This window comes from Lissotriton helveticus, chromosome 11 (assembly GCF_964261635.1).
Source record: "Lissotriton helveticus chromosome 11, aLisHel1.1, whole genome shotgun sequence".
Classification (NCBI taxonomy): Eukaryota; Metazoa; Chordata; class Amphibia; order Caudata; family Salamandridae; genus Lissotriton; species Lissotriton helveticus.
In genome coordinates, this window is record NC_136072.1 from 766,775,456 (window position 1) to 766,792,283 (window position 16,828).

Here is a 16,828-nt window from a genome sequence, read left to right on the forward strand (position 1 = left end):
TCAAATTGCCCAGTATACCTCAAATCCAGTCTACGTTTTCGGTTTGTCATGAATGAAATGTGCAAATATGTAGATTGTTGAGGTACAGGAATTCAAAAAGGAATACCACTGCCCTATACTCTTGAAAGTATAGACTTACTGGAAAGTAATCAATAAACCAACTTAGGTAAACAATGCCCAGTCTGTGGTAAGGAACATGGTTTGAAAACTTGAAAATTTGCAATTGGAAAAAGAGTCCCAAAACTCCAGTTGGAAAGAGTTTTTCGTTATAGGTTCCCATCTTTTGAGCAGCTCATGGCAGAGAAAATCCAGAGTTAAGCCCTAGCGAAGTCCATGTACAAATAGCCTGTGGTTCTACATCTAATCTGTGAGCCAGGTTTCTATATGCATTTCTGTGACTTTAAACATCACAGTGAGGTCTTCTGAGGATGAATTAAACAGAAAGGTTCTTTTAGCTCCTGTCATTTCGTGGTCTGCACAGGAAAGAAGGAATATGACTACTTCGAGCATGAACGCCATAAATAGGTTAACGTAATGGAACAAGCTACCCTTTCTGTGTAACCCCAGAGAATCAAAAGCATAAGCGCGCATGTGCAGAAATATAAGTTGCAAGTTAAGTAGAGGTAGACCACCTTCTACAGAAGGTGAAAAGAGACATTACAGGCTATTTCTTCTGTCAATTTGAAACTTCAGAAGTTTCCCAGACCGTCTAACAAACTGCTCTGCAGGAGCTGACAAATATGGCCATGTGCAGAGGACGGGTGCCAAACAGGTCTTTCAGTCTTACAAGAGGTGCTAGAAACTGAGACCTGAAAAACTGTAAGGTAGTAACATATTTAAAAACCTTGTTCTAAGAATAAAAAAATGGCAAGTTATGCATCGTTATTTTGACTAGAGTTTTAGAGCGGTCTAAATGTGCAATTAGAACATTGGAATGTTGGGAGCTTCTTTGAAGACAATGGAGTGCTCCATGCTTTTACGGGCCCTTTGTTGTTTTCAAAGCCTCTCTAAGCCAGAGGGAATTTAAACCCCTCGAACTACGAGAGGCCTTTGTTTTATTCGTTGAAACCTTCTGCCCTCTAGTGGCAGGATGTTCTAATAGCCGCTTCCTTGTTAAAGTCCCTCACCTTTGGCTTGGGCCTTTAATGCTGGAGTTATAAGGCTATATTAGAACATTGAAATATTGAGAGCTCCATTGAATACAATGGAGTGGCTCTGGGCTTATAATGGCTGGTATAAGCCTTCTGCTCCAACATTCCATTGTCTTTTGGTTTCTCTCCTTTTTTAATTTAGAAAATTTTACCCCTAGAGGGTGGATGGTTCTAATAGCCTTATAGCCCTTTGGCCTTGAGCTATCCCGGTTGTTAAAGTACCTCACACTCGTTCTGATTCAGGGCAGTTAACAACTAGTGTAGTCCATAGCAGCTGGCTACAAGGCTAAACTATAAACCCGTTATATTAAATAATGAATGAACAGGTCTTTCAAATTGATCCTAGAACGAAAAAAGATATCAAATAAAGATACTCACAAGGATAAGGGATCTTAAACCATGGTGCAGCAGCCAACACCCCCTGCCTGGCATCGGTGCGGGCATAGAATCCATACTTGCTGTTATCCGGTGGAAAAACATCAGTTACGGTAAAGATGAAGCACAGTAGCCAGGATACCAGGATAGCCATGATAATCTATAGAGGCAAAACAGAAATCTAATAAGAGAAACCAACTGAGATGGACAAAGGGAAATTTGGCAGGATAACTAAACAATTTGGTGTGGCTGACAAGATATATATATATATATATATTACATATTAGATTTTTTTATATAAACATTCAGTCATATGAGTAGATTTAAACAATGAGCAATCAATACAAATAAACTAAAACGTTGCTGCAGACTCAAAAGTGGCCTGATACGAAACCATTATTAGCCTGGAACTGTCCTATAATGGACAGAAAATGGTACTGCCCCTGTGCCAGAAGACAACCGTCCTGCAAGACAAAGCCTTATCGCCACCCCATTTGCATAAAGTAGAAACAAAACCCAACTGAATCTATTACTTTGCTATGCTATTTCTTGCACAATACTATTTCAATGAATTATCTGTTTTTTTCTACACATGACCAATTAATTGCTCTCAAACTTCACCACTGACAGCGCTAGTGTCCTGTTCTGCTGGTCTTTGGTTTCATTTCATCAAATACATTTTTTAGGTCTCACCTGAGCCAGCGCATGCGTTACTCTGGAGAGACATTTAGTAGCTGGGTTTGAAAAGTGCTACCTTGCTGGCCACCAGCTTCTGTTACAGGCACAAGCGTGATCGCGACGTGCTCAGCTACCATCTGGCTTTCAGCGCGCGCATGAATCCCCTCCCCTACCGCCTCCCTTCTCCCACTCCCCTTTCATATTGGCTACTGAGACCCTCACATTACACGTGTGCTTGGCTTTCAGCGCGGGTGTGAATCCCCTCCCCTACCCCCTACCCCCTCCCTTCTCCCACTCCCTTTTCGTATTGGCTGAGACCCTCACATCACACAGGTGCTTGGCAAAGTGTTTTGTTTTTGCACTTCCTACTTCCGCTAGTGGGTGGGGTCTAGAACGCAAGCAGAGATCTGCAGGCTATACATTGGCAGAGGAGAGCAGGTTTTTCTGCTAGGCTGGTTCTGTCGTCACTGGACTCTGCCCCATAACAGCTTCAATGACTCTGTTTTCGCCCACAGCCACCCGGCCTGTACATTCGTAGAGACGCGTCACCTCCTGCGCTGCCCGCCTTTGCTCCCCCCTCCTCTACGCTGCGTTTCCCCGTCCGGTTCCCACCCCCTTCTGGTGCTGTTGTGACGGGGAGCCCTTCATGCGCACTGTCTCCGGCCGACCTCTGCGGCTCCCTTCTTGGGAGCTCCTACTCCTCCAACTTTATTTCTGTCCTGCGCTGCCTCACGGAGCAGATACGGGTTTGTGAGTTTGACGTGCGGCAGTCACCTGTCAGGGGTGCTGCCCACGCAAACATGGGGGGATCGTGGTGTGACTATAGCAGTCTGTTGGCCCATGTTATAATGTGAGTGTTTATACAGTTCGCATATTGCTGTTGGACTACAAGCCCCAGTATACCTCTTTTTAGGTGGTTAAACAGGATTGAGTGAGACAAACTCCTCTGCAAGGCTGGCAGATGGCTCCAGAACCGAGCTTTTCTTTTCTGGTATTTCAAGCAGGTTACTTCCATTGGCGTATTTTAAGTGGTCCTAGAATGCATCTTCAGACTTCTAGAATGCCCTAGGTTGTTAAATAATGACTTTGGTTGTTTGTTAACCGTGTGTCCTTGTGACATATTGGTGGACGTAGAGACACTTCACTTACTGTGGTAAATAGGAAATGTACCACAGTTTCGGATGTTCCATATGGACCCAGTCGAATTTGTTGGTGAACTTATTATTGTAACTGACGGTAGGGCATTTTATTAGAAATTTCTCTAATAACAATGTTCCTCGAACTTTACTGTTGCTCTTATTTGCTTTCTTTCTATTGTATGGCTCTTCTTGTTTCAGCCTGTTTATCTTGCGTTTGTGCTTCCCATGAAGCATACCCTTTTTACCATCTCGTTGATTGACTGGCTTCTATGCGTCCTCTACTCGCTTTTAAGGAGCTACTTTTTCTTTTTATTAAAGTGTCCCATAGTAGTACATGTCTTTAACAGTTGTCTTCCTTATGTGCTTTTCTCTCCTCACTTTGCTCTCTCTTGTCCAAGTGTTTCTCTCCTCCTACCCGCACTCATGTTATTCTCTTGTTGTGTGATTCCATCCTTTTGTTTTCCCCATGCCCCACTTTGTTTCCTCTCCCTCCACACCTTCCAACTGGGTTACTTCACACACCCCTGCTCCCTACTCATCATTTTTTAGGCACTTTTGAGCTACATTTTTAAAGAGCACCACAAGTGTTCCGGCCCTGCCACGTAGAGCTTGCCATCAGTAAGTAGTGTGCCCCAGTTTGGGTATTAGTGAAAGCTTCAAATGCTAGCAATAGTGGCAGCCAACCCTCAGAGTTTCTGTCCTGTCCCAGAGGGATTCTGCTACGGGGGACTATGGTTATGTTGCATCTCAACTCCAGTTGGATCACTGCACCCCAAACCGGTTTTGCTACATACTAACAACAAACTTTGAATACTCAACGGTAAGTGGGGTCACAACCACTACTGTTTAACATTTTGGTGAACAGATGTTTCTGTATTTAATTCTGACTCTTGAAAGCCATGATAAAAAGATGATACCATATAGGTTTCCTGTACCTTTAAAATGGGGGAAACATTGCCTTAACAGATTATCTGTTGTGCAAGTCTCAACCTGAGTAGGGAGATACACATCAGCTCTGTGTTTAGCAGGGTGCAGACATAATATATATGCATTGAACGTCATGAAAGTGATAGTAACTTGTTCTCACTAAGTCCAAAGGCATTGTTTCTTAAATAAAATATCAAAGCAGCACCTACGAGGAAAAGTAAGGTTAACATTAAATAGCCTGATATCAAAATGAATTTATTCTGCAAGACTGTCATAAAACCCGCCATTATTGGGTCATTACTGCTTTCTTAAGGCCAATGCATGCGCAGGATACCATATGGTTGAAGATCTCCACCAGCAGAATGGGTCAGAAGAAAGCAGTTCACACACATAACATGCACGTGCCCCGGTTTACAAATGGAACGACTGGCTAAAACCAATTATTTTAACAAAAGGGATCCAAACGTGTGAAAGAGCTGAGATCAAGTCCCTGATTACTGACTAACGGCTTGCTTTGTTAAAATCCTAACTCACGCATCAAAGAAACTCAATGCTCATTTAGCAGTACCTCTTAGACCGCTCACGTGAACATAAAAGTCAATCCAATTCGGCTAGTGGACAGCCAACTCGCCAGTCCCCCCCGACCTACAGCTCGTGCTTTCATAACACGCTGTTGAACTTTTATTTAACAAGCATTTACAATGCAATAGGTCTAGCATTTGCGAGAGTTTAAGCTATTGCCATTGTAAATGGCAATGCCTTTTATTTATGTTTTAAAAACCAAAACATAAATAAAAGGCATTGGCGTTTACAATGCCATTAGCTCAAACTCTTGCAAATGCGAGACCTATTGAATTGCAAATGCTTGTTTTCTTGTGCTCTCTTGAGGAACATACAAACATGCAATGAACTGAATTTCGTTTATTCTTACAGCACGTAATCTATGGAGAACATACGTACTCTTGGCTCATGCCTAATGGCTTCCAACTGGTTTGGAATCATCCATGGAGTGGTAACATTATCTAAAATCATTGACAAAAGAGGAGGAACTGAAAAATGTGACCACCAGTTTTAAAAGCTACACTTGCTAATAGTAGGGTTTACTTTTATAAATAGTAACGGAAGTTATACCATCCACGCCGCCAAAGTGGGGCAGTTTAAAGTGCTGAAGTCTGCATATGTTTTCATACAAAAAAACAACTGTACAGGTCAGAGGAGCTAAAAAGTATAATCCTCTATGTATATCGCCTGGAAACATAGGTGCACTGACTCATCAGATATTCGCAGGCCATGTTTAAAGCAGGGTTGTAACCCCAGAGAAATAAAAGAAGCCGGAAGGCCAGCGGTTCTAAACTCCTTAATTTCTGGGAGGAGCCCCCGCCCCAGAAGTGGCGGCTCCTCCGCTATGAGGGAGGAGCGTCGCCCCACTGCTTTTGAGCAGTGCAAAGTACGAAACATAAAATGATAATAACGTTGTGTTATCATTTTATGCTTCATGTTGCTTTGCGGGCGGGCGGGCTGTTCTGCTCTCAGAGCAGGGGAGGAGTGGTTTGCCCACTCCTAAATGCACAATGACTGTTTGGTTGGCCCTCTCGGGCTGCCCAAACCAGTCATCCGCGCTTTCCCTGTTCTTCCCATGGGTGTCTAGTTTTCAAAAATGAACAGTTTTGCTAGGTTTTCCTAGGTACCTGGTGTGCTATGGTCCCAAATTTATAGCTAGGCACGTTGTAAAAAAGTACCAATTTTTGTGAAACATTGTGATGTGTCCATGTTGCGTTTTGAGACATTTCCTGGCCCGGGCACTAGGCCTACCCACACAAGTGAGGTACCTTTTTTATCAGGATATTTGGGAGAATTCTGGGTGGGTGGGAATTTGCGTCTCCACGCAGATTTTAGAACTTTCCATCGTAGAAATGTGAAGATGATGTGCTTGCTTTTTACAAAGTTTGAGGTTTGGAAGGGATTCTGGGTAACAGAACCTGGTGAGAACCACTCAAGTCACCCTATCCTAGATTCCCCTGGGTGTCTAGGTTTATAGCATGTGCATGTTTGCTAGGTTTCCCAAAGTGGTGGCTGCACTACGGCCCAAAATCCACAGCAAGGAACATAGCAACAAAAAACGGCCAGTGATAGTGGGCTTTCTGTCGCCCGGGGATGGGTTGTGGTGGGCATATCGGGGACCATTGCCTTGATTTGCCCCAAGGGAGGCCAGAAAGATTGTGGTCATTTTTAGGGGTGGGGGGGGGCGCACTGGCATGCACATTCTGGGCAGCCCCCGCCCCTACGTATAAAAAAACCCCAACATGATCACTGGTGGGCTTTCTACCTCTCCTTGAGGGGGAGGGGGGGCAGACAGACGGTCACATTTTGGGGGGGGGGGGAAAGAGCATTGGCATGCTCATTCTCTGCAGCCCCCACCCGTAGGTATAAAAGAAAAAGCATAATCCCTGGTACGTAGTGAGGGGGGGGGGCACAGGGGGGTGGGACAGGGCAGAAAGACTGGCATTTTTTGGAGGACTTGGGGGCATTAGCTCGCCCATTTTGGGAGGCCTCCACCCCTATAAACATAAATAAAATAAATCCCTGGGGCCTTGTGTGCTTTCTGCCCCACGAGGAGGCAGATTAGGGGCTATAGCCCCATCTGAAATTTCCCACAAATATTGAGGGGGAGCAAAAGCCTTTGCCCAAGGTGATGCTCCCCCTCCCTAGTGCCCAGTGTGTGAATCTCTGGGCACCGATCCCCAAGCAGGGATCCACTACAGATGGGTACCATTGGAGAGAGGTGATTCTCCCCTTTCCAATGATACTGTCAGCCTATGTGCTCGGGGGCCGAGATAGCGCCCTGAGCGAAACTGAAAGGGTTCAGTGAAAAGATGATCAGCGGGACGTGCACGCTGATTGTCATTTCTGTAAAAACTTCAGAAAAGACACAGGAGCTGGCAGGGAGAAACGAGGAAATCCTTCTCAGGGGGATAAAAAAAACCTCTGGTGGAGGATTTAAGGGGGCCCTCCCTGGTGCCAGCAAATAGACGTGCACTGCACCAGAGAGGTAGGCCAATGCACGTACTGAAAGGTTAACCACTGTGGGCCTCCACTGAATCTTTACTGGATTCCAGGGCCCCCACCAAATTGTTACTGGAAGAAAGGGGACCTGGCTTAAGTAATTACTGTGATTTGAACCTAAAAAACAAAAAAATACAGAAACAAGTATACATTAAACAAAAACACTAATGATAAAAAAATTATTGAACAAAAATCGAACATTTAATGGGAAGGTTGGAGCTTTTCTAAATGTGTTTTTTTAATTTTAAAATAAGAAGCGATATGCTAAACTCTAGGATAGAACTGTCTTTTTTGCTTTTAATACATGCTCTCTATTTGTTAGCACTCCTGTTAGCTCAGTTTGTTTGCTGCTCTTGCCCTACTCCCACGTATCACTCGAAGGATACAAATGTAATGTTGAGCCTCCAGTTTTGAATTACTTCAAATTTACAGAATGTTTTAAAACATTGTTTTGATTATTTATATATACTTTATTATTCTAATATTATTCAATTTTGCAGACAGCAGTGGACCCACAATGTAGGCGCTTTAGCAGTCCACAATAAATGCTTATTAATCCATATCCTACAAAGATTAAAGACTATGGTCATTTTAGCTGCCATCTTTATCTCACATTGTTCTATTATTGGATGGGATAGCAAATTTAATATGGAGACTAAAGTAGAACGGGACTCATCTGCTAAATCAGAGAACTGCTCTTTCAAACCTCCTCTGGGGATGGGGTAACACTATTTTCTCCGCGATCTACTTCTATCGACTCATTCATCTTCCCATTTTTGGGTGAGGAGGATGCCATTTTAGGTCTCGGCCTGATCCAGCGCATGCGCTGTTCTGGCCGAGACATTTAGTAGCTGCTTTTAAAAGTGCTACTTTCCCGGCGACCAGCTTGCTAGAACGCGCACAAGAGCGCTCGGTCACGCGCTTAATAGCAAGCTGGTGGCCGGCAACACAACACAATATAAAGACTGCCTTTGAAATCCATAGTTGACGTCGACACAATCGATTCGTCGCTAAATTCGCCATCTCCGCTCACTTTCTTGAAGGCAGGGGATACGCTTTCTTTTCAGAAACGCTTTCATAATGGCCTGTTTTCTGTTTTCATGGCCTCATGTGAAGACTTGGCTCGCTAATAACCGTCTTCCTCTAGATGGCGCTAAACACCATAAATAACAACAAGGAGCTGGCCAGCTTCAGTTAGGGTTGGTGTTCTGCTTTGAGTATTAGCGCAAAACTCACTGCACTGTAGGAATGGAAGGTTTGCATGTGATCGGCGAACATACAGCCTCAGTGTTTTGGCGGGAGAACACCAACTGTAACGCACATTATAAAATGCTCCCTCTTAAATAAAAAAACGCAAAATCACCTTTTGTGCCTTCTTGAGAAATTTCCTTCCAATACACAAACAAAAGTTGAGGAAATGCAAATTTCCACAGAGGAAGTGACGCCATTTAGCATTAGAGGTTCGAAGCAGAAATTCAGAATAACGATAGTCTAGAGGTGGACACCAGCTGGATCCAACATCACAGGCACATTGGACGCTGTTTGGGGCTTGGTGTAGCCGATATATACCCGAGAGGGCTGATACTCACAGAGTGTCCAACAGAGCAATTAAAGAAAATGACTGAAATTCTTAGACAACCTGGAAGAGTGAACGAGGACACGCAACATAAAAAAGCACACAGCACAATAACGTGTATGGGGAGGCTCTCTCACATTCTAAGCACAATCTAAGAGCTGTTTTCAGCTCCAGGTGGGAGGAGAAAATATTACATCATACAGACACATTCTAGGAATATTTTGTGTTCAGTGGTGACTGTCGTGCAGTGCTAATGTTGCAGGCTGTGGAATCCAAGCACCCGCTCTCCATTGCCGGAGTTATCACTGGACCAAGCTGTAAGCCCCTGGGCACATCTTTACCTCGCTGGGCCTCAGCTCTCTTTATGAAACAAGCATTGGCATAGCCAATACGTCTCGCTTTTGGGACCTTATAAGTATTTAGTTATGCAGCACAATATCTTTGGTGCAACAACATTAACTGTTGCATGGTTAAACACTTATAAGGCCCCAAAGGCGAGACCTATTGGCTATGCCAATGCTTGTTTTATCTCTGGCCCGAATGTGCAAACAGCAATGTGTGGAAAAGGTCATACATCAACAAATGATACAGAAAAGGGGAATGCTGGGTAGCATGGGCTTTGCCTTTAGCCTATGATCTCATTCATAAAACTACAAAGGGTGTAATAAAGTCAAAGAACACAGACGTAGGGGCAGCCAAAGTACATAAGGGAGTGGCAGCGCATGCTTCAACAGATCAACAGAGGTTTTTTTGTAAACTTGTGGTGAGAGAGAGTCCGGGATATTTCCCACAACTCGGACACTAATCTGAATTCAAATTTCTGCTACTCCCGATTTAACACACTATCTTGATCCCACACTCAAACTGAATATTGCAGCGGATAACCTGGATGTGAGCCCGTCTCCCTTGACAGTGCTTACTTTATATTAAAACAGATGAACTAATGGCGGCCCCTGTCCATGTCCCCATGGAGGTGTGATCCAATCTTACTCTGTGTGACTCGGACTATTACGCTTGTGAATTCAACTGCGAGTAAGGCATCAGCTATAGCAACTAGCAGTGGTTATGCCAATCCCTAAAAATTGATAAATAGTGGCAGTTAAACTTCCATTTATTCTTCTTTTAGATTTCAATGTTTTTTTGTTTCGTTTAAAAAAAAAAAATATATATATATATATATATATATATTTATTTATTTATTTATTTTATTTGACTTATATAGCGCACTATAACCCAGAGGTCTCTAAGCGCTTTGTCAGGGTCAGCTAGGCAATACATAAGATACGTCTGGTTGCAATTTAAAGGCCACCCCACGCTTGCTGGAAAAGCACAGTTTTTAATTTTTTACGGAAGGACATTAAATTAGTCTCCTTCCGGAGCTCCAGCGGTAATTTGTTCCACATAGCTGGCAGTGTGTGTGAAAAAGCACGCCCACCTACTGTGGTCAATCTACAGCGTGGTTGAGCAAGGAAGATGGATTCGGCAGATCTGAGCATCCTCCCTGGCTTGTAGAGGGTCAGACGTGATTTCAGATAGGTAGGTGCTCTGCCATAAAGGGCTTTATGAGCAATGCAGAGCCCCTTAAACATTAGCCTCTGTTTAACTGGCAACCAGTGTAATTCCCGCAGGAGGGGGTATGCATGGGTATTCCTCGGTTTTTTTAAAATGAGTCTTGCGGCGTCATTCATAAGCCAACTCACAAGCTACATCGGGTATGCGGCCGTATGACATTCAGGATAATCAAACAAATGCCAACCATCAACCCCACCTCCCCAGGAAACGCGATAAACATTGAAAAGCAGCCTCGAGAATCAGGGAGGGAGGGGGCGCAGCAGTATAAAGGTACGAGACTACAGTAGCATCCCGAATACAATAATGGATAACGCAACAGTTAGCTAATTGGTGCAAATAATAACGCCTCCAGAACCCATCCACCCACAACACAAGTTTGTGCCTCAGTAAGACCGCCTATATCAGGATTCGAAAGGATTTCACTGCAATGTAAGGACGTTCCTGTACTGGCCTTATACCTTATTTATACAAATCCGTCTATAAATTTTCATACAAGGTGGTGAATACAAACAACATACTAAATTGATTCAAAACATTACAAAATTTATTTTTTCATTTTTTTCGATTCATATAAATACTGTTTTTCATTCAAAAAATCACAGAAGAAATAATTTCAATTCATATCACAAAATCTAGGAAAAAACAATTGAATTATAAATAAATACAGCACAGATAATATATAAAATTAATTAACCCTTGGTGACAAACATATCTCTCAACATACTCACGTGCTAACAATCATACCACACTCAACCTCATACTCAAATGGAGAAAGGAACTGAATAGACAAAAAGCAGAGTAACAAATGCTAGAATATTGGCCACCAGATGTACTATTTGGCCATCGCAGCAGGTCTACGCGCGTTTCGGCAGCACACGGCCGCCTTCATCAGGACCTTTTCCTCGTGATACAGTAAATACCAAGGGATCTGAAAAATATATATACAACAAATCACCATTTTGTCACCACCCAAAATAGTTTGAACATCTTACAGCACTAATTTGTTCACTGTGTTACATGGACCAGAAGCTCATCAGCTAGACCACAAAACCATATATAATGCATGTAACTAATAGGGGATGCTAACATAGTCTGGGTTATCTAATCAAGAGACTGCAACAATACATAGATCAGAATAACAAAGTCATGTGGCAGTAAAACATATTCTCAATGGCTACCAACATGATGGGGAAAGGCCATAACCAGATGACCCTGTTGCTTAAAAGCAAGAAACCGGTAAGCTTACCAAAATTGCGCCAACAGCGATGGAATCATGACAAGCCGGTTCTCGTGATTGTAATAGGGCGAGGTATTCTATTTTTCCTTAAGGTAGCTAAAAATAAAAAATTACTTGTTTTAGCCCAACAGACCCCTAAGTATAAAGCTAAACATAAGTCCTAAGGAGAGGGTCTGTATTTGTGGGACATCTATCCTTGAGTGAGTATACCTTTAGTAGTAGTTGAACATTGTCGAAAGGTAAGCGAGCCAGGGCAGCGCGAGCCTGTTAGAACTTAGCGTCGACCCTGCTAAGCACTTTTTTGTTATGGTGTGACTTTAGTTACATACTCTAGACTATTTCTGCCCATTAGACGCCATTGTATGTACAAAATAGCGCAAGTAAGGCAACACGCTTCAAGAGCGCTATAGAACTAGAAAATGGCCATGGACGTCGTTTATGAAATGTGCTTCCTAAAAAATACAAGGTCTGGTAATTACCAATCGCTAGTACCCCTGGGGACCCTTTACCATATCTAACTTTGAAACATGACTAAACACCGTTGAACGGTTAGGCTAACTGTGGAGTGAGTCGCTGCACGTCCCCTACTGGTATATATTTAAAACTATACTTTTTCTCCCCATTTCAGAAACGTGGGAAACGGAGCAACTTTACCCATGATTGTGCCGCTCTTATGAATGGGATTCTGCAAATAAATTGAAGTAAGCGCTCATTCGGCCTATTCCATAAATGCTGACCTAAGCGACACGTGTTTGTCATTTCTATTGGATCTCCTAGACAAATGTTTTTACCATTTTAGATCACGGCAAGTTCACCCATAACGGGTTACCTTTCTAAAGCATGTGCCTCTCTCCAGGGATTTGAAGTAAGAACCCACTGTGTATGCCTCCTCTCTAATGCTGACTGTAGCAGTACGTGGCTGTTAACTTAATGGGATTTTTTATCTCTTCATTAGTATAGATCACGGTACGATTTTAATTGATCTTCCGCTGACCGCTCATGTCGAAAGCTACTCCATGACCTCTAACATCTAAGAATTGATTATGACACTGGGCTTCTTCAACTACTACTAAAGGTATACTCACTCAAGGATAGATGTCCCACAAATACAGACCCTCTCCTTAGGACTTATGTTTAGCTTTATACTTAGGGGTCTGTTGGGCTAAAACAAGTAATTTTTTATTTTTAGCTACCTTAAGGAAAAATAGAATACCTCGCCCTATTACAATCACGAGAACCGGCTTGTCATGATTCCATCGCTGTTGGCGCAATTTTGGTAAGCTTACCGGTTTCTTGCTTTTAAGCAACAGGGTCATCTGGTTATGGCCTTTCCCCATCATGTTGGTAGCCATTGAGAATATGTTTTACTGCCACATGACTTTGTTATTCTGATCTATGTATTGTTGCAGTCTCTTGATTAGATAACCCAGACTATGTTAGCATCCCCTATTAGTTACATGCATTATATATGGTTTTGTGGTCTAGCTGATGAGCTTCTGGTCCATGTAACACAGTGAACAAATTAGTGCTGTAAGATGTTCAAACTATTTTGGGTGGTGACAAAATGGTGATTTGTTGTATATATATTTTTCAGATCCCTTGGTATTTACTGTATCACGAGGAAAAGGTCCTGATGAAGGCGGCCGTGTGCTGCCGAAACGCGCGTAGACCTGCTGCGATGGCCAAATAGTACATCTGGTGGCCAATATTCTAGCATTTGTTACTCTGCTTTTTGTCTATTCAGTTCCTTTCTCCATTTGAGTATGAGGTTGAGTGTGGTATGATTGTTAGCACGTGAGTATGTTGAGAGATATGTTTGTCACCAAGGGTTAATTAATTTTATATATTATCTGTGCTGTATTTATTTATAATTCAATTGTTTTTTCCTAGATTTTGTGATATGAATTGAAATTATTTCTTCTGTGATTTTTTGAATGAAAAACAGTATTTATATGAATCGAAAAAAATGAAAAAATAAATTTTGTAATGTTTTGAATCAATTTAGTATGTTGTTTGTATTCACCACCTTGTATGAAAATTTATAGACGGATTTGTATAAATAAGGTATAAGGCCAGTACAGGAACGTCCTTACATTGCAGTGTTCATACTCCCCTCTGTTCCTGGGCCATATTTAACTTCTTGAGGGGGTCCCTTTATACATATAGTTCGAAAGGATTTCAGACATAAAAAATAAAAACACAAACAAGAAGAAACACCCCTCCCCCACCCTGCACCCCTGCATATGGCTTGCGCCTATCCCCAACTAGCAGTGTGCCTGTAGCCCCATCTAACTAGGTACTAAAAGTAGAAAAAGTGGGGGAGGACACCTCAGTACGGGCCCCCGGTCCCCCCTCACCCCACGCCAGAACCAAGAATCCCCCAGGATAAAACACACAACTCTATTAAAAAGCAATATAGAACGAAACAGGGGAGACAGTAAACACCACCCAACCTCCCGTAAATACAATGGTAGCGAATCCCACGATATCAAGCCCAAACAATCAGTCTCATCCTTGACCCTTCTGATCCGTCGTCCGAGCCCCTTCCGGACAGACTGTCGCCTCCGCAGGATAGTCAATATGCAGAAACAGTTCGGTAAAGTTCCTTCCGAGGCGAGGCAAAATTTTAAAGTCACTGGGAACTCCATCGACATCGACGACTTCCCTCACCGCCATGAGCTCCCGTCGTTGTTGTCTCCGCGATCGTAGTAAAGGTGTCGGAGAGGGGAAAACGCTGTTTCGTCCCGTAGACAGTTCCCACCAAGAGTATCCGGAAAGGAGGCACCAATTAGTCCACACACAGTAAGCAATGATGGTGGGCTTGGCAATCCGTAGAAGGCACCGAGTTCACGGTCGTCGGCCATAAACACTGACATGAAGCTCCGACACCCCTCGTGGCACAGGGCCCACTTCCGTTACGAGGACCACCGTGGGTAGTAGAGGCCGATCGGGATCTTGCAATGGAGCTGGGTCCGGTCCCTCATGCCCATCTCCGCATGTAACCGCTATAATATTCTGTGGACAAGGGACTCCACATGGGAATGTAGTGCCCCAATAGCTGCCAGTACAGTCCGCATCGACGGTTCACACTTAGTCCGTCCCACCACATTTCGTTCCGAGTCGACCATAGTCACGTCCCCCAGAGGCCCGGTCATCCCCAGGGGAGCCGGCAAAATTGGAACGGACTGTCACGGAGGGAGACTCAGGGCATACCAAGGCCACAATCCACGCTCCGCTGCCGCAAGCGAAGACCCCAACCCAGCGAACACCGGCGGCAAACCGGGTCTCCGGGTCAGGGACCTTCGCCCACAGCCGCAATCTTGCCTCGTCCACCCTCCGTCGATTTTAGGCCAGGTCAAAATCGGGCTTAGAAAGTTCTCCACAGCAAAAGACCGGACCCTGTCGATCACCCACGGCCGATGTTGTTCAACTGGAACCAGGCTGGCCCAGTACTCGAGTCCCCGGCTCACAAGCTGGTGTAGGCCCCCAAACTGCAACTCGACATAACTCCGTCCACCAAGCGTGTAAAAGTCCCAGGATCGCACCAAAGTACAGCACAGCAGTTCACACACCCGGAGGCAGGGTGTAAATTCAGGATTAGTAGCAGGATCATCCGGCGGGAGACGGAGGTCGGCGGAGCCGGGAGCCTAAGCGGCCATCTTGGTTGCTAGCGTAGCTCCTCTAGATTTCAATGTTTAATGGAACATGTTATGCATCCATACCATTGCATACATTAAAAAACATATATATTCTTTAGAGCATCTCAAAGGATGGTTTCATAGGTATTCAAACCCATTGTATAAAGTCCCGGGAAAAGATGGTGGACAACAACAACACTAACAAACATTTTTGGAAATAAATTTGAAAGAACACACTTGCCCAAAGCCTAGATCGAAGTCTCTAACAACTATTTATGAACTTTCCCTATAACTCTCAGAGGGGATGCACAAGAAGCAGAACCATGCATAGGATTTATTTGATCAAAAATATATCAGAAAAACTAGTTGTGGATTTCCTTTTCATTTACATCTTTCAGTTGCTTGAGAAAACCAAGTACAGTACCAGGCTGGAAGAACATGTTTACCTTTACATTATATTTATCATTAGTTTTGCAGAAAATAACAAGGAACCGTCAAAATCTGGGATACCAGTTCGACAGATTGAAGTGCTGGTCTCCGCAATTGTCTAGTGTAGCAAAGTCCAAAGTAAATTTGAACATCAGCTCCATCCACAACCATTCTTTTCTTCCCTATCGCAGCACTTGTTATAGGTTTGCACTGCCGAAGGTTAGCCACCTCTACCAAGACCGTCTCCACTCCCCACCCAGCCTGCACACCCACAGGGAGTCTTCAGGGCATCTCTTAGGCTTTGACCCATAACAGATATAGATGGGCTGAACCTCATCACTCTGAAACCTTGAAATAACCCACTGTATGACTTCCGCATCCAGAAGAAACAGGACCCTAATTTAGGGGGTCCTTGCTGTATTCTCTATTATTATTATTATTATTATTAAATTATTATTAAATTAAATTTATAATGCGCACAGATACCCTTGACAGGGTTCCCCGCGCAGCCATGTCCACTACTGCAGAGTGAGTAAACGGAAAGCTGATCACTGAGAGAAAAGCCAGGTCTTAAGATCTCGCCGAAACTTGGGGTAGAAATTCAATATTTGTTTTTCAACTGGATTAGTAAAGTAATAAACACTAACGCAGCTTCTCGTCCATTATAACGCCCCAGGTTCCACCTCATGATGCGTTTAGTATAGACAGTCATCAGACCAGGCAGCTTCCTTCTATTTCCTTTTAGAAACACTACCGTCATTCTTTACATTCAACATGCTTGGTGCACTTTCACAAATCCACCTAGTTTGGCAATATGAGGGTTTCATCATGCATCACATTGGGGCTGCTGGATTCTCCGAACTCTAAGACAGCACTCTGAATCACATCAGGAGCAGAGGAAAATATCTGCATATCTTCTTATGTGCTCATTTTCGTTTGGAGGTACTATTATGACAGAAAAGAGATGTGACCCCACTAGGAAGAAACGTCACAGACCATAGCATCAGCTTTGTCACTATTTTGTCCCCACATCTTCCTCGATC

General features: G+C 43.5%; 1 protein-coding gene across 2 annotated transcripts in view; it reads right to left on the bottom strand.

Annotated features, from left to right (window-relative positions):
* Positions 1-16,828, bottom strand: part of SLC23A2 (solute carrier family 23 member 2) — an 876,666-nt gene that overhangs the window by 117,456 nt on the left and 742,382 nt on the right. For both annotated transcript variants that reach the window (XM_078666639.1, XM_078666640.1), the window contains one exon: positions 1,530-1,686. In XM_078666639.1, coding sequence (XP_078522765.1) covers positions 1,530-1,686 — 157 coding nt within the window. The remainder of the gene's footprint in view (positions 1-1,529; positions 1,687-16,828) is intronic.